Source organism: Perissodus microlepis, chromosome 11 (genome assembly GCF_051167445.1).
Source record: "Perissodus microlepis isolate ML-2025 ecotype Zambia chromosome 11, ASM5116744v1, whole genome shotgun sequence".
In the NCBI taxonomy this organism is placed as follows: domain Eukaryota; kingdom Metazoa; phylum Chordata; class Actinopteri; order Cichliformes; family Cichlidae; genus Perissodus; species Perissodus microlepis.
Window position 1 is genome coordinate 35,077,221 of NC_140471.1, and position 23,997 is coordinate 35,101,217.

At 40.0% G+C, this 23,997-nt stretch overlaps 4 protein-coding genes across 9 annotated transcripts; all 4 read left to right on the top strand.

The window, feature by feature from the left end:
- The first annotated feature begins 79 nt into the window (after positions 1 to 79).
- Positions 80 to 5,970, top strand: tektl1 (tektin like 1). The gene is made up of 8 exons (XM_084944430.1): positions 80 to 769; positions 2,099 to 2,383; positions 2,650 to 2,754; positions 3,938 to 4,088; positions 4,422 to 4,588; positions 4,673 to 4,768; positions 4,841 to 4,954; positions 5,773 to 5,970. The coding sequence occupies exons 1-8, from the start codon at positions 440 to 442 to the stop codon at positions 5,968 to 5,970; spliced, it is 1,446 nt and encodes a 481-aa protein (XP_084800556.1). The 5' UTR covers positions 80 to 439.
- A 2,604-nt stretch (positions 5,971 to 8,574) lies between these two features.
- Positions 8,575 to 13,396, top strand: LOC146378381 (uncharacterized). 5 transcript variants are annotated; one of them, XM_084944435.1, is made up of 6 exons: positions 9,647 to 9,834; positions 9,951 to 10,076; positions 10,538 to 10,598; positions 10,778 to 10,875; positions 11,615 to 11,683; positions 13,282 to 13,396. In XM_084944435.1, the coding sequence occupies exons 1-3, from the start codon at positions 9,657 to 9,659 to the stop codon at positions 10,591 to 10,593; spliced, it is 360 nt and encodes a 119-aa protein (XP_084800561.1). In that variant the 5' UTR covers positions 9,647 to 9,656; the 3' UTR covers positions 10,594 to 10,598; positions 10,778 to 10,875; positions 11,615 to 11,683; positions 13,282 to 13,396. The 5 variants fall into 5 exon arrangements, with proteins under 5 accessions (XP_084800559.1, XP_084800561.1, XP_084800558.1 ...); XM_084944433.1 differs by adding an exon at positions 8,575 to 8,662 and having other exon boundaries at positions 9,715 to 9,834; positions 9,951 to 10,875; XM_084944432.1 differs by having other exon boundaries at positions 9,951 to 10,598.
- On the top strand, positions 11,303 to 15,356 carry LOC146378382 (uncharacterized). The gene is made up of 7 exons (XM_084942659.1): positions 11,303 to 11,308; positions 11,638 to 11,683; positions 13,282 to 13,353; positions 13,471 to 13,508; positions 13,591 to 13,752; positions 13,910 to 14,005; positions 14,301 to 15,356. The coding sequence occupies exons 1-7, from the start codon at positions 11,303 to 11,305 to the stop codon at positions 14,607 to 14,609; spliced, it is 729 nt and encodes a 242-aa protein (XP_084798785.1). The 3' UTR covers positions 14,610 to 15,356.
- Positions 15,357 to 17,446: 2,090 nt separating this feature from the next.
- zp3d.2 (zona pellucida glycoprotein 3d tandem duplicate 2) lies at positions 17,447 to 23,276 on the top strand. Of its 2 annotated transcripts, none has more exons than XM_084944426.1 (8): positions 17,447 to 18,070; positions 19,101 to 19,216; positions 19,325 to 19,428; positions 20,332 to 20,506; positions 20,591 to 20,696; positions 22,381 to 22,466; positions 22,551 to 22,624; positions 22,736 to 23,276. In XM_084944426.1, exons 1-8 carry the CDS (start codon positions 17,570 to 17,572, stop codon positions 23,071 to 23,073), a joined length of 1,500 nt encoding a protein of 499 aa, XP_084800552.1. In that variant the 5' UTR covers positions 17,447 to 17,569; the 3' UTR covers positions 23,074 to 23,276. The 2 variants fall into 2 exon arrangements, with proteins under 2 accessions (XP_084800552.1, XP_084800551.1); XM_084944425.1 differs by having other exon boundaries at positions 17,448 to 18,070; positions 22,378 to 22,466.
- Positions 23,277 to 23,997: the final 721 nt, after the last annotated feature.

Below are 23,997 nucleotides of genomic sequence, written 5' to 3' on the forward strand. Positions count from 1 at the left end.
CTGTCTAAGTTAAATTTTAATTTCAGTCAGATTTTATATTTAAAAACACGCACATTCACAGAGCTCCTGACTTCCTCCTCCTGAAGCTTTAAAAGCATGAGCCTTAAAGCTGTAGACTTCCACCCCCACCTGTTGCAGAATTCTCACATCTCTTATAGTTTTGACTTGTTTTTAAGTAAACTGTCTTCTTTCAGTCCTCGCCTTCCTTTAAAGAACCAGATACGAAGTAGAGAGGAGCACTGATGCGCCACAGCTGTGTTTCACGGTCATTTAAGAGTTTCTGTGCAAGTTGAAGGGGGAGATCACACTGAGTGCTGCGTGTCCTCTGTTCCATTTTCTCTCCAATCACCAAACAGCTTGGAGTTTCTAGTTACTTTAGCTGCTGTTGCTATGGAGATGACACAAAGTTTTCACCCTGGATACTTGGTAGCAGTCACAGATGAGGCCAGTTCATAGCATAGTGATGCAGGTTCAGTCGGTTCCCCTCGGCTCTGTTACCATCGGACCGCAGTCCTGGCGCGAGGGTACGGTCCGCTCCATTCGGCGTGCTGAGCGCCTGGTCCGGCAGACTCGAGCCGGGCAGCCCGCTGCGTGCGGCCAGCCCCGGAGCGGCAGCAGCAGCGCCGCTGCAGGAGTAAGCCTAAAGCGCTCAGACGGCACAGCGGAAGTCACAGCCAGAGATAAGATAAGAGCGGAGGCGTGCAGACCGAGGAGTCGTGACTGCGTCTGCTACAAGAAGATATCAAGACCCCAAAGTGCAGGAGCCATGGTGAGACAAACGATCCACAGTGTGCCAGGGTGGTGTGAAAGCCTGAAGTTATAGATTTTAAAAATAAATATATGTAAACTATTCTAAACTAGCGTTCACAGTTACAGGAATCCATATGAAAACTGCACAAGAGTTTAAACTTCATTTCATATTGAATAATAATGAATAACTGTTTTGCTCTGTAATTAAGTCAAGGCAGCTTTATTTGTAGAGCAAATTTAAAAGACATCAAGTATCGGACAGAGTGCTGAACAGAGGGACGTGGAATTAAAAAAAGGGATTAAGATAAATGAGGTAAAGAAGATGACAAAAATCCATATATATATACACATAAGCAGACTCTTATATACACTTGTCTATACAAGTATATATGTACACATACATATACATGCATATACGTATACACACACACACACACACACACAGGTATGCACGTGGACATAAATACATGTATACATATACACATGCATACAACATCCAATGAGATAACAGACCAGAATAACTAAGATAGAATAAAAGACTTAATCAGTCTCTTTAATTATGTCATAACCCAGCATGAGTAACTGTTTTAGCATCAAAATATACTAAAAGTACCTAAATTAAAATTACTCATGATGCATTAACACACTGGAGGTGATTTTAATTACTTATATACTCCTGAATAGCTTTATTTAATACAGCATTATACATATTCATAGATTTAAAATCTGCAAAGCAAAAATAATGGTGTGGTGCACACGGATGTGGAGTATTTGCTTCCTGGATTAAAGCATCTAAAAAACAGAATCACAGAGAAATACTTAAAGTCTATTAAAACTGAATCAGCAAAGTATTTAAGTAAATCTACTAAACTGTTGCTACTACTACATTCCACTGCTCACCCTATCCATGCCCTCATCCTGTGGTGTTGGGCATTGTGAGCTCAACAGTACTCCAGTCCAGTGGCATGCAGACGTTAAATTTATGGGGTATGAGCCTGAAAAGGTTGGAATCTCAGCTTGTAGGGAGCCAGGATGAGATGTTTTAGGAGATAAACAGACTGAAACATTCTTTACAGAACACTGCAGAGCAGCTCCATCCAATGAAAAGCCCACGGAGGAAAGTACAGCTTCAGCAATATTTTACACTTGTTGGTAGAGGCAGAGCTAAATTCATTTAAGACTCTCATCTCTGAGACATTTTAAGACTTAAAACATCTTTATTTTCTAACTCTATCTATATTAAAAGCCTTCACTAGTTTTTATTTAGATTTTCATCTTCTGCGTTTTTAAAGTTGACTGATGTTTTTGAGTGTTGGACTCAGACATTAAGCTTGAACTTTTTTTAAAGTTCCCTGGTGGCTCTCAGAGGACACCTGTGGCCCCGTTCCCACCTTCCAGCCTACGTGAGCAGTGTGCCGGAGCCAGTGTTGCTGTAGTTGCTGACTACATGCGCAGAGTTCGGGAGGTGGAGGTCCAGCTGCGCAGGCAGGCTGGCAGAGTGACCGAGGAAGGTGTCAAGCTGGAGAGGGAGCGAGGACATCTGGAGAGGATGCTGCGCAGTCTTAGGACCAATCTGACCATCAACCAGAAGAGCTCAGAGGGGAGAACCAGGAGGCCATCCACCACTGAGACGGCAAGCTTACACAACACTTAAAATGCTGAAATTCTTCTGTCTACTTTGGTGTTAAAGATGCTCAACTGTGGTGAAGTATTTTCTGCCCGGCACCTCAGGATCATTTTCAGGATTTCAAGTGCAAAAACTTGCCTGCTTGCCTCACGCACATACAGCATTAAATCTTTATTACCTCCAGTATCACTGAGAGTTAATCCAGCACCAAGGATTATTTGATGAAGTTCAGAGCTGTAGACTGAGGCCCTGACAGGTCTGCCCCTTTGCAGGAGAGAGATGGTGCTGATTACTTGCTGCTGTGGGAGAGGAGAGAGCTGGCTGAGCTGAAACAGGATCTGGAGGGAACACTGAAAACCACACGGAGCCAGCTTCAGGTGATTTCAGTCCTCTGTCTTCATCGCTTGACTTGTTTTCCATCCACTCTACCCTCACAGGCATGAGAGAGGTTAGAAAAACAACAATGCTCAGGTATCACTAACCTCCACCCTTCTTCTTTAGATTTTGTTGTTGCTGGATTTATAGGGACAGTTTATCCACCTAAACTGTTCTGATGTGAGACGAGTGAATTCTCTTAAATTTAACACATTTAAAAATCCAAAAAACTTGTGAGCAGTTTTGTGACTAGAAGTTTGGTGGATGTAGATAGTAGAAAAAAAGTAGTTCCTTTGTTTTGGTTCTTTGAAGACCAAAAGGCGAGTGCCATTAGGTTGCATTATATTCAAGAAAAGGCATAGACCCACTGATAAGATGGTACGGTGATGTGTCTGTTTTAGAGTGAGTTGTCCAATCTTGTTGGTTAGAACTACAGGCCAGAGGAAACATATGCAAATTCACTTTTGAGGTGAACTGTTCCTTTAAGTTAAAGCTCAGGCATTTCAGGAGATGAGTAACAGGAAGTAACAGCCACGTAGCATATATCTTTGAGGTTGCTAAACTTAACATGTTTATGTTTACTGGGTTACTGAAACTCTGCTGCGTATCCAGGCTGTTGATGCCTTGACCAGCTGAATGAAGAATTGAAAGATTGCATGCTCTCCCTGCGCCTGCATGGGTTTCTTTAGGCTGCTGCAGCTTTTCCCCACAGCAGAACTGCTTGTTGACTCTGAATAGGCTGTATGTGTGAATGTGAGCTTGAATGAAGGTCTTTCTGTGTTGGCCCTGTGATAGACGGGGACATGTTCAGGGTCTATTCCACCATTTGCCTTATGAGCTGGGATGCTGGGATAAGCTAAAGGCCCGAATGCCCCTGAACTGGATGGGCTGTTTGTTGTCAAGCAAGCGCACTGAACAGAGAGTATAACTGGTGCTGTTAGCCTGAGTCAAGAATAATGTACATAGACAGAAAGATACATGTAGCCACTGTGAAATAACCGATTGGTTTGTGGTTTGCATTTTCAGTCGAAAAAACCCCCCACTTGCAAATCTCACATATTTTATTTTATGAAACTTTTTATTGTTATTTTTTACCACATTTTTCTGTCTGCAAAGTAACCCGTACCTATATATTTGTCTGCCAGCTGCTGTCCTAATGCATTATTTCCTGCCTTCTTCTTTAAGGCCCTGGGTGAGAGCAGCAGACAGCTGCTGGACTGTGCCAGTGAGAGGGCTCGAGTACTGGAACTGCTCCCTCTCAGTGGCTCTGCTGGAGGACATGACTCTGCACCTCAGACCTTTATCAAAACAGATCCCATCAGCCCCTTTACTCCAGGTACACTCAGGACAAGGAGAAGCTCTCGTTAAGAAATTACATAAGAAATAAGAGCAGATTTTGCCCAAATATCAATGAAACAAGTGAGAAAAAGAACAGCAAAGTTCTTACACCACACATAAATGATATATTTTCAAAACAAGATCCTAAAAAAAGAGAAGTATAAACTCCAGAACTTTAATTAAACAAATTAGTTGCTTTGTGTGTGGTCACTAATCTACACAGCCAGTGTCCCTGCTCACACTCAGAGAAAGAGAAGATCATCTTAAAACAGATCTCCTGTGTCCTCAGGATTAAAATTGACAGATAGGATATCTCCTGCTTCTCTTGCAGAGTGTAAAAAGGCTTTAGAGTCGTCCTCTCTGAGGGTCAACCAGTCGCAGCTACTGAGAGAAACCATCAGACGGACGCTAACCAGCGCCATCAGCAGGCAGAAAGCTGCTCATTGCGCTGTCAACGACGGCCTGGTGAAAAAAATTGCAGAGACAGTCACTCTGCAGGTAAAAACGTCCTGAATTAATGCAGAAGTGCATTTTTGTATTAAAGTAATAACACATACTTAACCATCATTCTGTCTTCTGTAGCAAAATCTGGCGCTGACGTCTGCAGCCACCCGGCAGGCCATGTTTCGTAAGCAGAGGGAGATCAACTGCATTCGTCACAGCCACGGCAGAGCACAGGTCAGAGAGCGTGTGGAGCGTGTTTATTTGAGATTTCATGAAAACGTTTGGCTCACGCTGTCCGGCTCACAGGGTCCAGAGTACAGCGGTGATCTTCTGTCCAGAGAGAAGCTCAACAGGCCTCTGGTGAAGGTTTATCAGAGACACCCGGGGACACAGTTACCTGAAGCTGCTCAGCTCATTCAGGTGCGTCCGACACACATTCGGCTGCCACATTCATTATCATACTTCATGAAGTGTGTTTTGGCCTTTACCTCGTCCTGATGTCAGATATCTGAGTCTCTGACTGCTGAGGTTACGTGTGTGTTTGCACTGTGATGCTAAGCTGGGAGTGTACTCTAAGTCAGCTGGACCTTTTGTGCTGAAACGACTAAGCTAACAGACTCTCTCTGCTGCAGGTGTGTCAACATGGACGGTGCCTTTCACATGCATATTGAACCAGTGATAAATTGAACATAATTAATCTGCAGCTTTAATATTTCCAATCATGTTTTCTTTTTTATATTCTGGTAACATTTAATAACTTTGCTGATTACTGATGGATAAATATTTAATACACATTTGTACAAAGAAAAAAATCCAAATACAGAGTGAGCTGAATGCTCTGGGGTGATGTTAGTTTGCACTTGAACTCTGCAGAAACTAATCTGCATGATGTTTGTCTGCAGAAACCGAAGCTGAGACTTGTTTCTAAATTCTGCCTCATGCATTTTAAGGTTTGCAAAAATAAATTGTGACCTCAAAGCAGAACGATAGGCGTGAAGCACAGTCTCACTCTTCAGCTCAGTCTTTAAAATGATGCTTAATAATGCTTTGCATGTCAGATGCGACTAAAAATAAACACAAACTGAACATTTACCAGGATTCGTATCATTATCATTATGGAGTACAGTGGCTGGTGTTCACTTGTATTAAAAAAGCAAAGTGGTTTATCACTCTAACCCTCTCATTTTGCCTCAGACAAACAAAATCATTTTGAAATGTGTTTCCTGTGTGTCTCTCAGAGCGGTGCAGCGCTCAGACGATGTCTTAAGTCCTCTGAGGGTGAGCTGGGGAAGCTGCAGCGCACATGTCTGCAGCTGCTGGATGACCTGCAGGGCAAGAGAGCTGCAGCTCAGGTGGACGCAGCTGTGGTCCGCATGAGGCGTCAGCAGGTCGACAAGCGAGCCATGCCCGCTTTCCTCCAGCAAGGGGCGCTGTGATGCTAATTTAGTTAATGATGAGAACTATTTACAGGTTAAAGAACATTAGAACAGCTTGAAAATGCACTTTAAGGTAAAATGTTTATGCACAGTCTTGTTTCTTTGGCTTATTTATGTTTTTCCTAAGCTGTTTAGTTTTAGTTGAACTGTATTGCATCATCATACATATTTAATACACAAGTGATCTGCAAATTTCAGAAAAAACACATTTTATTCACAAACCAAAACATTACATGTTTCAACTTAGAAAATATACAATTTTGGAAATATTAGCTCATTTTGAATTTGATGTGGCAACATGTCTCAAAAAAGTTGGGACAGATTGTGTGGCAGTGTCCTGTGGCCCCTCTTCTTTTATATCCAGTCCCTAAATGTCCAGGGTCTGGGGAGAGCAGCTGCTGGACCTTTGGTCCTTTTCTTCTCTGATAGCTGATTCTAGCTGCTTAACAGTTATATTTCTTGTTTCATGATGCTTCAAAGGTTTTCTGTTGATGAAAAGTCTGGAATGCAAGCAGGGCACTCCAGCACTGAGTTCTGATAATAAGTCAGATTGTCCCTCTCGTCCTCAGTCCGGAGGACACAGCGTCCATGTTTTCCAGTAAGAATTTCAGATTTCAGTTTGTCCACATAACAATTTTCCACTTTGCCTTTTAACGAGCTTTTTCCCCAGAGAAGTTCTTTGAATGGATGTGCATTACCCTGCTTTTGGGGATGGCACAGAGAGCTGTGTTCAAAGACTGTGATTTCTGGAAATGTTGCTGAGTCCATGCAGTTGTTTCCATGACTGAATCATGTTGGTTTTTAATGCAGGGCTGCCTGAGGGTCCAACGATCACAGGCATACAGTTTAGATTTTTGACTTGATCATCATTTGCATATCACCATCATGCAGATGATGAGATAGTTTTTTACACCGAGAAGTATTATTATAATTTTTCATGTTAATCTCAGACTGTTCTGTTGGTACAGCCCATCCAAAAATCCTGTTCTCCAGATTTAAATTCTAGTGTGTCTGAGCCGTCTGATCTGTGGATGGATATTCTAACCAAACTCTGAGCTGATAGCCTCATACTGCATCATCATCTACGACAACTTCTGGCTCCAAAAAATGAGCACTGTTCAATTCAATTCAATTCAATTCAATTCAATTTTATTTATATAGCGCCAAATCACAACAAAAGTTGCCTCAAGGTGCTTTATATTGTACAGTAGATACAGAGAAAAGCCCAACAATCATATGACCCCCTATGAGCAAGCACTTGGGCGACAGTGGGAAGGAAAAACTGCCTTTTAACAGGAAGAAACCTCCTGCAGAACCAGGCTCAGGGAGGGGCGGGGCCATCTGCTGTGATTGGTTGGGGTGGGAGAAGCAAAACACCATCTTTGAACTTATAATACAAAATCAAAGACCATGGGGTATGTCTGTTTGTTGTCTGCAGCCAACAGCCATCTGGAGCCATCATCAAGTGGACACTCAAAGAATTGCAGCATTTAGGAATCACATGCTAAATACTGCAGGCTGTTATTCTGCAGTCTGGCCTGATAGAATAGAATAGCCTTTATTGTCATTGTACATGTGCAATGAAATTGTGATGTACAGTAGGAGAGATGAAATAAAAAAGAGAGCTTTGTTTGAGCTGCCTTCTCTCACTGGAGAGTTTTCCTAGAAGAGTTGAAGTTTAACGCCTGTGCTGTTAGGATGAAATCTTCAGCAGCTCCACAGAATTCAGCTCTGGGTTTGAAACCAGTATAATTCTGTGGGTTTCTCTCAAGACAGCGTATCACTCCACAGACACTTTCATTCTGATCTAATTAGGCTACCTGTTATTGAAATAACACATCACAACAATGGAAAGAATGACTTTTTGTATGCCTGAAAAACAGAAATAGGAAAAAGTATCCAGAGATGGAGTAATTTGATTATCTTATCTAACACACAATAATCATATACAGCAGATTATCTCAATACAAACACTATGAACAAATCTTACTGTGAAAAAACATGAAATCACCCTGTGTTCAGTTTGAAACTGTGGGACTGTTCATTGCTTCTAATCACTTTTCTAGTCATGGGACTGCAGGTCACTTGACATCCCTCCCACCAAACTCAACGTCTTTCATTAGGAGATGAGATGTGATTTAATAAACCTGCCCTGCTTCACCTCAGCACAGACACATGTCACATCATTCTTTAGAAAAAAACCCTCAAGAAAGCTTAATACTTTCCACTTTTTCCACATTTTAAGCTACACAGATGTGGATTTTCTTCATAAAGCCCCGTTGATTATCTTAAGTCTGAATGGACCTTTTCTAAGCAGCCATGGCTTGGAACATAAGTCTAACAGTCTAATTTAATCATAAGGAGTGGGGTGGGAGATTCTCCCAGAGTTGATTAAGGGAATATTAAGAGAAACCAGTAAGAGATTTCCCTTCAGATCTCTGTTGCTGCTCCGTCTGCGTGAAGCTAGTTTGTAAAACTTTAGCTTTAAATTAAAAGAACAAACAAAAAACAACTCGATTTCTTGAATTCAAGATGAAAACAGCGGATTCATTCTAGAAAATATTCTGAAAGAAACGCCTTTAAGAGCTGAAGCGTCGACCGGCAGGAGGATTTTCTCCTGGTGAGACAGAAACATCAGTGATGTCGAAGCTGCTTGGCTCTCTGTTTCTCCTGTGTTTACTTCCAGCTGTGGGTAAGTCAGCAAAGACGGTGTGTGCATGCTTCTGCTCGTGTGTTTAAAGGCACAATCCATACAGCTATAGCAGACAGAAAACTCCAAGGTTAACATTAATATAAAAAACCTTATTTTCTTGCATAATTAAGATCTATTATTTTTCCCTCATTGTTTGATGTATGAAGTTTTTGGAAAATAACTATTTAAGTAGCTTTAATGTGAGATGAAGAAAGATGTGACTGGGAAACTGGAACCATTACACCTTATAAAACTGCCTAAATAAAATTATTTTAAAATACAGAAATATTTTTGTTTAGTAATGAATATGTTTGATCTTTATATTACTTGTATATATAAAAAACCTCTTTGTGTCACAGGATGCCGTTCCATAAGAAATATCCAAGTGCAGTAGCAATCAGAGGTAGTTAAGATAGAAGAGTTTCAATAGCTGAGGCTAACAGACAGTGCACAGGAGAGTGCACGCAGGGTGGAGTGGGTGGAGGTGAGACAGAAGGATACATGTGAGAGTAAAAGGGAAGGTTTATAAGACGGTAGTGAGACCTGCTGTGACGTATGGTTTGGAGACTGTGGCACTGATAAAACGACACGAGGCAGGATTTCACTGAGAGTGACCGGACAGGATTAGAAGCTAATATATCAGAAGAGGCGAGCCTGAGTTTGTTTGGACATGCGCAGAGAAGGGATGGTGGATATGTTTTAGAAAGGATGTTTAATACCAGGCAGGAGGAAAAGAGGAAGACCTCAGAGAAGATGCGTGATGTAGTGGAGGAGGACCTGCAGATGGTGACCTCTAAAGGAAGCAGCTGAAAGAAGAAGTGGTTAACATTCGTGTTAGTGTTAAAGATAAAGCAGTGTGTTTCATCATATTAGGGCTGCAACAAATAAATATTCTAACCACTGATTAATCTTGGTGATTAATCATTTTGAAGTACATTTTAAAAAGCAGTTTAAAAGACATCCGTTTTTACCATCCTTGTATTTTGTGATTATTATGATTCAGTTGACTTTTTTACTGTGGCTCACATGCAAAACTCACATCTGTACTTCAGTTCCCCTCTTCTGTTACACCTGTGTGTTCCCCACCATCTCCCCTCTGGACTGCATCAGATTCCCCCTGAAGTGTCCACCTGGGCAGCTCTGCCTGTCCAGCCGAGCCGTGGGTGAGAAAGGTGAGTTCAACTCGAGTCACTGAAAGTCAAATTTAAATGAATCAAAACTGAGAAAAAGAAGGTCAGCGCCCGGCTCGGGGAGGAGTGTGTCAGTGTGGTTTGCTTCTTTCTTTCAGGGGACTTCCGTGTGGTTTTGTACGAGAAGAGCTGCGTCCTGCCCTCCCTGTGCGGAATCACGGGTGAAAAATACGCGCTGGGACTCAACTTCACCTTCACCAATGAATGCTGCAACACTCACTTGTGTAATGGCGCTGCTACATCTGCTGCCCCCTACTGGATTGGGACATTATTCACACTTCTGACTCTGTACTCCGTTTGGTGAATAGTCAATGATATAAAGCAGTTTGGCAGAGATAGAGTTCCTATTTCCGCCCTCTAATGGACAAAAGCTGTACTAAACTTTTTTTTAAACAATATATTTATTTCTTTTTACTCTAACAGTAAATCGGTAACAATAAGGCAAGTGCACCAGTGTAATGTCCAAATTCACACAGACACACATGAAAAAGTACAACGTTTAAAACGAACAATGTCCTGGTAAATTTTCTGTTGGATCCAAAAATCTCACAAAATTAAAAAAAACTTTTTGTCGTTCAGTATATGCAGGTCTTGAAGGTTTGAGTCCATTTATAATATTTTGTCTTCATTAATTTTTGCTCATTTTTATGATATGTCTGTGTTTCTGGATACAAACCAATCACAGTGAATCACAGTGAAACAGGCTTTCTCACTGTAAAACCCAACAGTGCATCTTACTAAAAGAAGTAAGTTGTTCTTACTCAGTTCTGAAAAATAGTTAAAGTAACTTTCATGAAGTGTGTTAGGTAGACCCAAAAGTATACATATGATATAATAACTTTATTGTAATAAGTACACATGATGTTTTTGTAACGTTTTAAGTACTGTTGCTTTAAACTAAGTTGTGCTAATTCATTTGTATTAGTCATCATCCACAGCCCCGCCCCCAGTGTTTTGTCTGGACTTGTCGGCCATGAGAGACGAGCCTCGTCAAGAGAAATTTTGCAAGAGTGGAAAGTACAAGTTAAGCTATTTTTATGTTTTTTTGTTAATGCTTACTTCTAGCATACAAAACGTACATTTATCAGACTGCTTTGTACTTTGTACTTTGTTGTAATTTATCAGACTACTTTGTTGTAGTAGCTATAAAGAAAAACGTAACTTAGCTGTCCAGCACACAATTCCCGCCTAGCACTGTATGAAGTCTGCTTCACAATTTAAAAAATTAACGGTTGGTGGCTTGTTTCAATCAAATAGTTGGTAAGTAGTCTAATTTTTGCAAACTGCATGGCACAAAACCTTTGGTAAAATCAGTGTTTAGGCTTTTCTGACTCTGACCTTTATCAAGTTCAAATGTAGCCTACTTTTGACACAGTGAAAATAGTAGAAAATTTATTTAGTGTTAATTTTAAGAGTTTAGTAGACAAGTTCGCCTTCACAAATTTTAAATATGATGGTTAGCGGCATTTAATAATAATTTACCTTTTCAAAGCTGCACTACACCAAACCGAAACGTTTCTGACTCTGTACTTTCCAAGGGTTAGCCTATTGTGTACTTCACTTGTGTAAAATTGCTTTATTATTTTATAACGTATAGAGTAGTTGACCAACCTGAATTGAAAATGAACTTTAGTGCAAGAATAAATCTTACTGTTTTCAAAGCTTGTGTTATCCAGATTGACTGTTTTTAAGTGAAGTAAAAGTCTGAAAGTAAAAACTGTTCTGCTAGCTTTCTGTCCTCATGGGTTTTGTGTTATTACAGTCTGACGATTGAAGGAGCAGTAGCATGCCGAGAGATCATCCAGCACTGCACTAAAGACAGCCAGTAAAGGTGATTTTAAAACGATTTGGCATCAAAATGTGGAATTGCAAGTTGTGTAGTTTTTCTACTGCCATAAAAGTCATGTTGTTGAAGCATTATCGGCTCAACCATGGTCAGTACTCCACAATTTCACCCTTACCCTGTCTCTACAACACATGCATGTGTACATTTAGTACATTTAATTCATTAAAGATACACATGTCAAGAATGCACACTCCCACGCAAAGTAAAGACGGTTCTTATCTAGATTTGAATAATTATGGATTTTGTTGCCCTGTGTGTAATTTTAAGCAGCCATTTATTGAAAGCCAAATGTTTATCCATCTGAGGGGGCATTTAAAACGAAAAGAAACTGTTCCATGTCCTTTCAAGAACTGCAATTTTAAAACCAATGTATACTCAACCTTCAATGCCCACAAATGCAGAGACCACCAAAATTCAACAAGTTACGATGAAGGCATTGTGCAAAGTGTTATAAATGTAGAACAAAAAGATGACATGCAACTTGATTCAGTAGAGTTATCAGATGACAATCAAGTGGCATCCACCAGTGAAATCAGTGGAATTGAGGGTTTAGAAGAGCACTTGCAATACAATCTGGCTGGATTTTTCTTGAAAATGCAGACAGTTCTCCATGTGTCCCAGAGAGCAACACAGGAGATTATTGAGCATATTGATCAGTTGTTTTTGTTATCACAACTTCTGGTTAGAAAATCAGTTGTAGATATACTGAAAAAGCACAACTGTACATATACGGACAAACTGGTGGATGAGATTTGTCAGGCAGTTTCTGATAGTAATGTTTTACATAAATGTGTCACATCTGAAGGACCACTATCTACAGCAAAGAGGAGGAAATCATATTACGAAGCAAATTTTCCATATGTCAAACCTGTGGAGTATTTAATTGAATCGTCAAAGCACACTTATATGTATGTGCCTATTCTCACATCTTTGCAATTGTTGTTGAAAAAAAAAAGATTCCTGGACATTTCATGTCATTTTGTGATGGATCCTACTACCGGGAAAATGTACTACTGTCACAAGAGGGACAGAAATTGTCAATAATACTTTATGTGGATGATTTTGATCACAAACCCACTTGGTACCTCAAAGAAAATACATAAAGTCTTTGCAGTTTATTGGACACTGGCAAACTTTCCAGTTAAATCTCGTTCTGCTCTACACTGCACTCAGCTTGCTGTGCTGTGCAATTCCAATGATGTACGCACGTTTGGGTATAAGGAAATGTTGTCACTACTCTTAAATGATCTGAAAACTCTTGAAGAAGTAGGTGTCTACATTGAGACTCTTGGTGAATGTCTTAAAGCCACTGTCTACTCTGTTGTGGCAGACAACCTTGCTGCCCATGGGCTTGCTGGTTTCAATGAGAGTTTCAGGTCTACATATTTCTGTAGGTTTTGTCATGCCACCCAAACAGAAATGCAAACAGAAAATGCTGTTACAGGGAATTATGTAATGAGAACAAAAGATGCTCATGATAATTATTGTGCAAGAGCTTCAGAATGATGACATTAAGGAAAACTATGGTGTTAAAAACACCTGTGTTCTTTCTGACCATCTCTCTTTCTTCCATCCTGTCACAGGCTTCCCACCTGACCTCCTACACGACCTGTTTGAAGGTGTCGTTCCAGTGGAGTTGGCACATTGTTTAAAAGGTTTGATTTCTAAGAGATATTTTAACTTAGAAGACTTAAACAGAGCAATTCTGCGCTTTCCATACCAACATTCTGACAAAGTTGATCGCCTCATCCAATACCCACAAATTTTGCCAGGCGAGGGACCATGGCCAGCACTCTTTCATGAGACACAGGTAAGTACAACTACGTATATAACATTTACTGCTCATATAGTATGCTGTGTTTTGCTTATAATATTTTTGGAATTCTCTTCAGCTCTACTTTGAATTTCATCGGATCACCAATCAGAATCTGCCACATGTGTTTTATGCTGCACTGGATGATTATGCTCCTCAGCTGATTGGACTTTACAAAAAGAGGAAAAGTGGACGGGTCGGTGAAAGGATGGAGCAGCTTTTGTTGACATATGGAAAACAGGTATTTAAAAAATACTAATTATTCTGCTTGCTTGGCAGTTGCCATTGTTATGTATATATATATATATATATATATATATATATATATATATATATATATATATATATATATATATACACACACATTTATTTATTTATTTATTTATTTATGTTTTTAGGACAAAAACGACATCTATGCAACTAGAACAGCAGCTCTGGCCGGCCTACCAATGTACCTCAAGGAGGTTTCTTCAGAGATTTTCAAAACATGCAAGGTACTTGGGTATTACAATAATTTGCACATTTGAATTTAAAAAAGGTTGAAAGGAGTTTATAAGTCATCTGGACTTGGGTTGAAAGTTGAAGACGTGAAGTTGAATGACTTATAAACTTCTTTCATCCTTGATTTGACTACCTGGATGAATGAAAAATGAACCTTCACTGTCAACTTAAAACATGTTATGATATATAGAATTTGAAAAACTGAAGAAAGGTGCCTGACCATTTGTATTTATGCTTTTAACAGAGATATTACAGATGAATAATTGTGCACTCTTTATTATATCTTAGGGTGAAATTGAGTTCTACGAAGCCACAATTGCTCTGGTTGCTGATGTCGATGAAGAGGAGGTGCCTGGAGGAGTTCCTTTCTCACCACGCCAAGTGTTCTTAGTACTTGAAGATCAGGTTGTTATGACTCATCACTCATGGACTGATGCACTGGTGTGTTTGTTTGGGCTAATCTATGCTCTGCATCTGAGCTATCCTGAGAAGTGTACTGGCTTTTTTGAGTTCATTCAAGTAGTGTTGCTGAAGCTAGACGATGAGAGAAAGCAACTAAAAGCAAAATTGCAGACACTAAAAAATGAGCTTGTGTAGATGATGTTTGTTTTTCACTGGTCACTATATTCGTGCTTTTTCAGTTATCTGTGAATGGCTTCAATAGTTTTATTTGTTCAGGGTAATTAGCTTTCTAAAAAGCAATGTGGAGAAAGCTAAGAATAAGGAGACAATCCATATTTGACGTTTTGTTTGTGATTGAAAAAAATCTTCACATAGTGTGTAATCTTGAGCTTATTTCTAAAAATATATTTTAGTTACATGGAAATCTTTTGGGAGATAACTGATAATTAGTCAATATGTACAGTATACTTTCAAGCTTTATTTTTTAATTGTGTGATGAGTGCCAGTTCACTTGATTCGAGGTCTGGGCAAAACCGTTGAGAAGCCACAAATACCTTTGAGAATATTTTTTGTTAGTGACATCCTTAGTTCAGCTGTTTTCTATAGTTGCATTGCTGTAGTGCATGTGATTTCATTATTATACTAAATGTTACTTAAAATTGTGATTGTTATGGCTCTAATTGCCTCTAGACTATTGTTTTTTATGATGTACACCTATGTATCAGGACTACATTACTAAATTTCTGTTTTGTACATTTAATCGATTTTCAAAATGCTACAAAAAACATTCAAAATTCCCTAAAAGTGCAAGTTTTAAAATGCCTAATTATTTGTTATTTGATAATGGCTTTAGCAGTCATAGTTTATGACTGAAAATATGGTTGTATTCATTCTGTATTTTCTCTGCAGTTAAAGTTAATAAAAACTGAATGGAAAGAATAATAGCTTGGTTTTGTGTTAATAGTACTTGAACCATTTGGTGCAATCGGTTTCCCCAATTGGATTAAGTTGTTTAAATACAACTATTTAAGTTAATTTAACTTAATTTGAATATGAGCATGTAACACTTTAAATAAGTTTGAATAAATACAGCATCTTGGTACAAGAAATTTAATGGTTTAAGTTAAAACATACTAAATACAATGAGTAAATAAACATAATGCATTTGAGTTAAATTATCATATTTGCTTTGGGTTCTCGGGACTCTAATAAAGTACTTAAATAACCCAAAACTGTTTAAGTTATAAAACTTGAATCAATTGGTGCAATCGGTTTCCCCAAATCATTTGAGTTAACTTAATTTGTCAGGTTTTACAGTGCTTTAGCCTCTGCACATTTAGTTCATATGCATATTTATATCGTAACAATTTACCTGCATTAACCAGTTACAGTGTATTAATCTGAGGCATTCATTTTAAAATCTTTGTTCTGTGCATTTATTTCATGACCTGAAGTTTCTGACCAGCAGGATGGAAACATTCTAAAATACTGATATGACTGCCTTTTAGTGGTGTGCGGATCGATATTGAAATATCGATTCTTCCGATACCAGTAATTTATGTTCTAGAATCAATTCTCATATTAAAATATCGATATTTTAGTACTTTGGGGTAAATTTGTAGTTTTTCATTAACAGGAACACAGTGGAAAGAAACTATATCATTCCGATCGTCTAAATTGGAAGGAACTACTTCCTCTTACGCCTTTCACAGTCATATGCGAAATATAAATGTATAAATGTGTCGCAGCCCCTGGCGTGGGCACTCACAACAATGGCTGAGCGTGAACGGAGTCATGTGTGGACGTATTTTACCTCCACAAACGGCCGAGACGTGGTTTGCGATACATGTGGCAAGACAGTGAGGTGGTGTGGCAACACCACTAACCTGTCAAACACCTCAGAGTAAATCATATCACAGAATATGACGAGTTTATGTTGAGGCGAACTGAAAAGGAGGAGAAGGACAGGTGCTGCTAGGGGAGACAGATGAATTTCGCGGAGTCCTTTAGTGCTGCAGGCAGGCAACATGTTCAAATAGCGCAAAACTTCAGTTTTTTTTTAATTTCTACATGATAATTCTACATTATTAAGCAATATGAACAAGTAGTCTGATGTCCTGTAATCATTATGAAGCTATATTATTACGATTACATAATACAATTATATATTGTATTATGAAATACAATGAAACATTAAGTTTTTGTACAGAGTATCAGTATCGGATCAGTATCGTCGATACCACTCGACGGAAAGGAAATCAGTGGTATCGCACATCACTATTGCCCAAGGGCGTAGATTTGGTTTTGGCATTGGTGGGGACAATTCAATAATTGCTGGATATTGGTGGGGACATGTCCCTTCCGTCCATGCCAAATCTACGCCCTTGCTACTGCCTTTCTTTAACAGTCCTTTGTATATATCAGCGGGTGTTTTGGAGGTCCATTGAGTTAAATGTGTTGGTTTTACAAAGCATGCAACCTGTAGAAGTGTAAAGGTTTTTTATTCAGATTGAATTGATTCCTGTTATTGAAACAGTCAGGATAAGAACATCTGTCACCAGATGGTGAATCTTTTCACTCCTTTTAGAACACAAACAGTGACGAGTCACAGCTGGAAGAGAAGCCTGGCACCAAAATGTAGGCATAGACTAAACATCCAGGGTACCAACACTTGTTCCTGTTCCTCTGTATCATAGACATTAAATTGGTGGCATTTTGCATTGATAATATATGTTTCATGATGAGATGCTCAATAACAAAAATCATGCTGTTTTCTGCCCTGAAAACTGAATATATTTGTCTTCTTCTGTACTTCTGAAAGACAAAAAAAATGCTGGAAAAATAAAGCAAATGTAAAAGCACAAAATGTCACCCAACCTTCTGTACTAACGGAGCCTGTAACTGGGAAATCTTTCATAGTATGAGAAATTGCGCGTTTTAATTAACTATGAAAAATCAGCTGCGCTGGGGGAGGTCAGGTGATCCTCCTGGAAAACATCAAAACGTTGTTTTTACTTCAAACAGCCAGTGAGTGGCGCCTTTTGCTGTCCGTCTGCTTCTTCTGCGCCAGGTGTTGTTAATTTACCTCCACATGAGGAGAGCCGTGATCATCAGCCGTGACAGCCAACCTTCAGCCCTTTCGGACACTTTGTTGTATGTCACTGGGATTTCCGGGCATGCTTTACCTACCTTTCCTTCTCTTGCTGCCCGTGTTTGCGTCCACTGAAGCGGGGACAGCGGCCCCTCGGCCTTCGGAGCAGACAGCGCAGGTGATGAGAAAAGTTCCCCGGAGAGAAACGCCGACTCTCCTTCCGCCGCCGTACCTCCACCTCCCGGTGTTTGTGGACTCTCAAGTGCCGCTGGTGGATAAGGAGTACTTCTCTCCGCTCAGGGGCACGGGAGTGGAACCTCTGCCCGAGCGCGTCCGGGACATCCTGCTCCCTATTCCGCCCAAATCCACTCCGCCCAGCGTCTCGGATGTTTCCGTGAAGACTACGTGTAAGCGGACAAAGATGCAAGTCCAGGTGGAGAGGAGCCTTCAGGGAACGGGTGAAGCCCGGTCTCAGCTCAAGCTGGGCACATGCACAGCCAGCAAATCCACGAGGGATTATCTTTATTTTGAGTATGGCCTCGGTATGTGTGGAACCAAGCGCACGGTGAGTCTCAGGCAAGAAAGGACCCCAGAGAATTAAAAACGGAATAATGCTGATTCTGATTTTCTGTTCTTGTCCGAGATGATTAACCAGTAAAAAAAAGACAGCTTCGGATCTGTTACACCAATGACGACATCTAAAACGGTGAACATGTCATTTATATGCCAGGCTTTGCTCCAGTAGGTTAAACTGGGCCTGGTACTACTTATTTCTTGGACTCACTAGAGTAGCTTTGCTTGATTTGTTTAAAATATTCGTTTTTACCGATTACCGGGCCTACAGCCCCAAGTTCACCCTCTGTCTGGAGCAAGATGCCTCACCTCACTTTAAAAAAAGCTTGCTTCTGATTGGTTGCCCCTGGCAAATGTAGGCTTGATCAGGAGGCGATTGGGTTTCTGTACTCGCTGCCAGAGGAACTTTATGACGTCACACAGAACATAAGGACACAAATATTTACTGAGAGCTGGAGGACAAGTCTTTGCCCCCCTGTTCCTAGCTTTAATGACTGGTCTGTATATGCACTTATTTCTGTCACACAAATTAATCAAAGTATTGCACTATTCATCTGATTGCATAGAGAAATCTTCTGTGCTGAAAAGATGTGGACATATTTATATATTTATACCCTCGTTTGTCCACTAAGGGGCTCTGTAGTAGGACACCACAGTCAGATAAACTTTTTTGAGTGTTTGGAGTTTTGGTCAGGTGACACAAAACACCCGATGATGTCAGCATTACTGTAATATTTCATATTCCTATTGAACAAATAAGAAAATAATAGATATATTTCAATGAAAGTAGTTTAAATGTATGTTTCCAAAACATTTTCATGTACTTCAGTAATTTATATTTGAATTTTAGGTTTTTGACTAAATCTTCAGTCATAAGATTAGGATTACATGTTGAGTAAGATTATGTGTACACCTGCCGTGATTCACTGTTGGCATTCAGCTCACTGCTGAGCCATAAAAGCCTGTCTCATAACTGTAGACGAAGTTTTATTTAAATGTTAATATAAAAATTCTGGTTGCAGATCATTGATAACCAGGTTGTCTATTCAAACACACTTCGTTACGACCCACCGAGACTCAAAGGACCAATCAGGCGAGTGGTGCCCTTCAGCCTACCTGTGTCATGTTATTTTAACAGGTGAGCGTAAAAGATTAAATTGAGGACAGACAGAAACTTATTCATAACACACAAACTGTTTATTAATGCTGTTTTTCCATTTTTCTTTTAATGCTAACAACCTTTTAGGTACCAATACACCTACAAAATTGGCTACATACCAAAGGTGCCCATACGCAAGATCTTCAAACGAGTAAAGAACGGAGCTAAATTCAGTCTGACGCCACGAAACGGTAAACCTCCAGAAATGTGTGCAGTTATTAAACCCCAGTGGATTTCGGAGGTTCTTAGTGGTCTTTGTTTATCAAATTAAATTAATTTTTGATAAACATTCAATATCATTCAGAAGCAAGACCTTGATGTTAATGTGACAAATGCAAAGTTTGCAACTCTGGGCAGGTGCTAGAAACAGATTAATGTCAAAATCACTCGTGTGGTTTTGCTGAGTCACTGTTTCTTTAAGCACAGTATCCTAGTACACACCTCCACACTAATCACGAGTCTTTGGATCCAGGAGGACATTTATATCTGGAATAATGATGTATTTTATTTAGATTACCAAACATTTAATTATTTCAATTTGATATGTGTTTATGAAGATCACAAGTTAAATGTCCAGTTTTGTTGTATTTCATAAAGATAAAAAAAATCCTCCCTATAGTGATTGAATCTGAATAGAAACATTCATTTCTTAAGTTGGTGCCACATTTCATCCAGATGTGTTCATAACTATTTGAGTCATGCTGCTAACAAACAAACAAACTGTTTGGTGGAGCCATGGTGACGTGACCCTCATAAATATGTTGATGCTTTATGAGCTAAGATATCCAGGGAACACAAGGTTTTAATCATGTAGCAAGCTGAGTTCAGAGATTCATTCTTTGCTACTAATATTTTGTTTTTGGCACCAACTTTACTCCTAACTGACACTTCAAGGATTTTGCAGATTGTCTGGAAAATACTTTGTCCAGTAGATAATCCGTCGATATTCAGGTGAATTTTTGCAGTTTGAGCACTTTGCAAAGCTGCTTTCACAAAACTGCTATCAAAATGGTTTGTTTTTAAAGTGTGAGTGAGCTTTGCAGCTGCTTTTCCTGTCGCTTTACTGCTAATTTACTGTCCTATTTTTCTTTTAGCGAAGTGGGAAAGGCTGTCCCCATCAGATCAGTACGTGCTCGGAAAGCCCATGTACTTTCAGGCCGAGGCCCTGCCCATGTCCCACGATGAAAGACTGTACATCCACTCGTGTTATGCCACTCCAGAGAAGTCCCACACATTCACGCTTAGATTCCCTGTTGTGAGAAACTTTGGGTAATGAATGTCACACATCAAAAAAGCTGAAGTATTATTAAAAAAGATCATGCCATGGTCAGCTTTTTTCTCTTTCTGATAAAGATGTATGGTTGAAAGCAAAGGCGGGCGCTCCAGGTTCATCCCGTACAGAAACGATGCTGTGAGATTCTCTGTGGATGCGTTCCTGTTCAAGGGAATGATGGGCCAGGTCAGCCGAAATACAAGTGTCACCAGACTAATGTGCTTCATATGTTGTTGTCCTTTATTTTATCCCAAGTTCTTTGCCGTAAATCAGTGATGGCTTGCATGTGTACTGAGAAGTAAGTAGATCTCGACATGTGCCTTTACCCGCTTGATTTAAAAATTTGAGTAAAGCAGAAGTCTTATATTTAAAACAAGCAAAGAGCTTCTTTATGCAGGTGCATTGTTATAATTTTAATTCTGTTGTTAATCCCTGTCCTGATATGCCTTTACTGTATTCACAAGCTCTTTGTGAGCGTTTTCAAATTCTTTTTTTAGATAAGGTTTCATCCCTTAAGCTTTCCTCTTCGTCTGCCTCTTATCCTGTCTTTTCCTCTGAGTGTAATTCAACTTTTCATCAATTTGAGCCCGTGTCGCTTTCGACTCTGAAGCAGCTGGTTGATCAACTGAAAAACACCAATGCTGTGTTTGATATTCTCCCATCACGCATTAAGGGCTGCTTTGATGTAATTGGACCGAGCATTTTATTCTTAATGAATTTTTCTCTACTCTCTGGAACGGAGATCGTGGTGTTTGATAGTAAAATCCCCCGCGACCAACTGTGTGCTGCTCTGATGCCTTTTGCTAGCTCTCCTTCTGATTATGCCAGTAATTTGGGCATACTACTGGATAGCTCGCTTAAATTTGACAAGCAAGTGTCTGCTGTTGTGAGGCCTAGTTTTAATCAGCTGCGCCTCATTTCTAAGGCTAAGCGCTATATTCCGCACATTGACCTGGAAAAACTCATTCACGCATTCGTGACTTCCAGGTTGGACTACTGCAACTCTCTTTACATTGGCCTTTCCTCCACCCTTCTCGTTAGATTGCAGACTGTCCAGAATGACAGGTAGCAGGAAGTTTTCTTCCATCACTCCTGTTCTTGCTGGCTTGCACTGGCTTCCAATTAAATACCGTATTCAATTTAAAATATTACTTTTCACCTACAAAACCATTAATAATTTGGCGCCGAGGTACCTCAATGAGCTTCTCGGGTTACACACTCCTGTCAGAGCACTTAGATCTGCTACCCAAATTCTTCTGGAGCAACCTCGTTCTCGGCTGAAGTCTCGTGGTGACCGCGCGTTTGCTGTAGCTGCCCCGGTCTTATGGAACAACCTTCCTGTTGCTATCCGGGCGTCTGACTCTATGCCACTGTTTAAATCACGGCTGAAGACTTATTTGTTTAATCTTGCCTTTCCACCTAGTTAACACTTGGTGTGCGTTGGTACATTTTTATCCGTTATGCTTGTGAACTACTTTTATATCTTATGATTGTCAAGGTTTTTATAATTGATACGTGTCAGGTCCTTTCTCTTTTCCCTCCCATCTCCCTTTTCCTATTTTATTTTTGTCAAGCACCTTGGTATACCCTTGGTTTTTTAGTGTGCTTTATAAATAAAGTTTATTATTATTATTATTATTATTATTATTATTATTATTACTCCACATCTTTCACTGTTAATTATTTGCTTCATGCAAATTAATTGTTTGCTAAGCCTGTGGATGTGTAACTGTAAAAATTCAGTGGTTTTGGATGGCTGACCCCTTTTTAAATTAAATTGGGTTAGATCTGGGAGTTAGTGTGGTTTGACTGAATAAAGTGATTAAAAACTAATAGAGTAAACTTGGTTTTACTGTATCTGCTGCAGCAGCTGTACATGCACTGCATCATGTCTGTGGGCAGTTCGGTGCCTACACCCACAGCCAAGTCCTGCAACTACGACACAAAGGCCAGAAGGTTAGATTTCCCCTGAAGCTCTTCTTAAAAACGCTGTGATATGATGATATTGAAAGCGTCTGTTGTCTTTGCTGCTTTGTGCAGATGGGCTGAGCTGTATGGATCAGACACAGTGTGCATCTGCTGTGACTCCAACTGTAGCTCTGCTGCATCCAATGGTGAATCATCACTTAAACTTTTCTTTGTCTATATAAAAAAAAAAAAAAAAAATTGTTTGCTTTCTGCTGGAATTAAATGATTGAATATTAAAACATTTTCACCTTTTCCAGAGACTCAAATAATCAGCAGTCGGCCGTGGACCATAGAACCTAAAGCGAAAGCCATCGGCTCCCTGAAGAGGAACACGATCTCCACCAAAACAACAGCGGCACCGGAGTCAGTCATGACTGAGTGGAGGTGGACGTCACAGCCGGTGGTGACAGCAGCGCTTCCGATGGATAAGGTGGAGAAAACGGTGAAGGATTTGGAGTGGCCGTTTGGAGGTGGTGGAGTGATGTGGACTGAGGAGGAAGGTGAGAAGAAGCAGGGGAAGGGCTCTGCTTCTGTGGAGGAGGTGATCACAGAACCCCGCCGGATATTTGAAGAAATATTTGATTTTGACAAATAAAGCTGGAGTTTGATCAGCGACGAGCTTCCTCCGGGTCACTAATTTCAAACCAAATTAATTCCACTTATAATTTTGCAAAAATGTTTAGTGTGCTAAACAAGTTTGAGAAAGTTGTTGTTGATACTGAGCAAATTGATTACCTTTATTTGATTTGCATCACTAAATCTATAAACAATGACAAATAAAGACTATTGGAAATTTAATCTCATACTTACTGAGCGATGGATGAGAAAGTGGACACTCCCATAGGTTGTATAGAAAATAAACTTCATTGTGAAGCTCCAGGTCTGCCATCTTGTCGTTTGTGAGGACCAGATGTGAGAACCAGATGTGTAGGTCAAAGCATGTCAGTGTGAATTTAATGTGCAGTGACTCAGTTTAGACATTTCTGTATTCTCAATAATTATTTGGACTTCAATCACAGAGAGAAAGAAATGCAGGACTCACACTGGATCGTCTCTCCAACAGTAAGAGAAGATGTGAATGCAACTAATTTCAATTCAACGAGCATTTTATGTCATCATTTCTATTTCTGTAAAAATTCAGGCGCTGGTAGTGAAGTGTTATTTTTCACCATGTTGTCGTGCATAAGACAGCACGGCGAGAACTCGTGGGGCAGAGTGGGGCAGAGTGGTGCAGTGGTCAGCGCTGTTGCCTTGCATCAAGAAGATTGTTGGTTTGAATCGAGCAGCCAGCTGCGCCCTTCTGTGTTTGCATGTTCTTCTCGTGTCTACATGGTTCTTCGTGGTTATACAGAGATCCTCCCACGGTACAAAAACAAGAAAAGGCATAGCACTCCTAAATTGAAGGTGTGATTGAATGACCACTCGTCTTGTGTGTGCCCCACTTCTCTCACCCTGTGACAGTTGGGATAGGCTCCTGCTACAGGGTGATAGAGTGGGTGGATGAATGGATGTTATAGTT

Coding starts and splice junctions, on each gene's coding strand:
- tektl1 (XM_084944430.1), top strand. CDS start 440: ATGAGGCCAGTTCATAGCATAGTGATGCAGGTTCAGTCGGTTCCCCTC. Junction 2,384..2,649: donor GGCCATCCACCACTGAGACG/GCAAGCTTACAC, acceptor GCCCCTTTGCAG/GAGAGAGATGGTGCTGATTA. Junction 4,955..5,772: donor AAGCTGCTCAGCTCATTCAG/GTGCGTCCGACA, acceptor TGTGTCTCTCAG/AGCGGTGCAGCGCTCAGACG.
- LOC146378381 (XM_084944431.1), top strand. CDS start 9,657: ATGATTCAGTTGACTTTTTTACTGTGGCTCACATGCAAAACTCACATC. Junction 9,835..9,950: donor CCGAGCCGTGGGTGAGAAAG/GTGAGTTCAACT, acceptor TCTTTCTTTCAG/GGGACTTCCGTGTGGTTTTG.
- LOC146378382 (XM_084942659.1), top strand. Junction 11,684..13,281: donor ACTAAAGACAGCCAGTAAAG/GTGATTTTAAAA, acceptor ATCCTGTCACAG/GCTTCCCACCTGACCTCCTA. Junction 13,753..13,909: donor TGTTGACATATGGAAAACAG/GTATTTAAAAAA, acceptor TTATGTTTTTAG/GACAAAAACGACATCTATGC.
- zp3d.2 (XM_084944425.1), top strand. CDS start 17,570: ATGTCACTGGGATTTCCGGGCATGCTTTACCTACCTTTCCTTCTCTTG. Junction 18,071..19,100: donor TGTGTGGAACCAAGCGCACG/GTGAGTCTCAGG, acceptor TTCTGGTTGCAG/ATCATTGATAACCAGGTTGT. Junction 20,507..20,590: donor CCTGTTGTGAGAAACTTTGG/GTAATGAATGTC, acceptor TTTCTGATAAAG/ATGTATGGTTGAAAGCAAAG.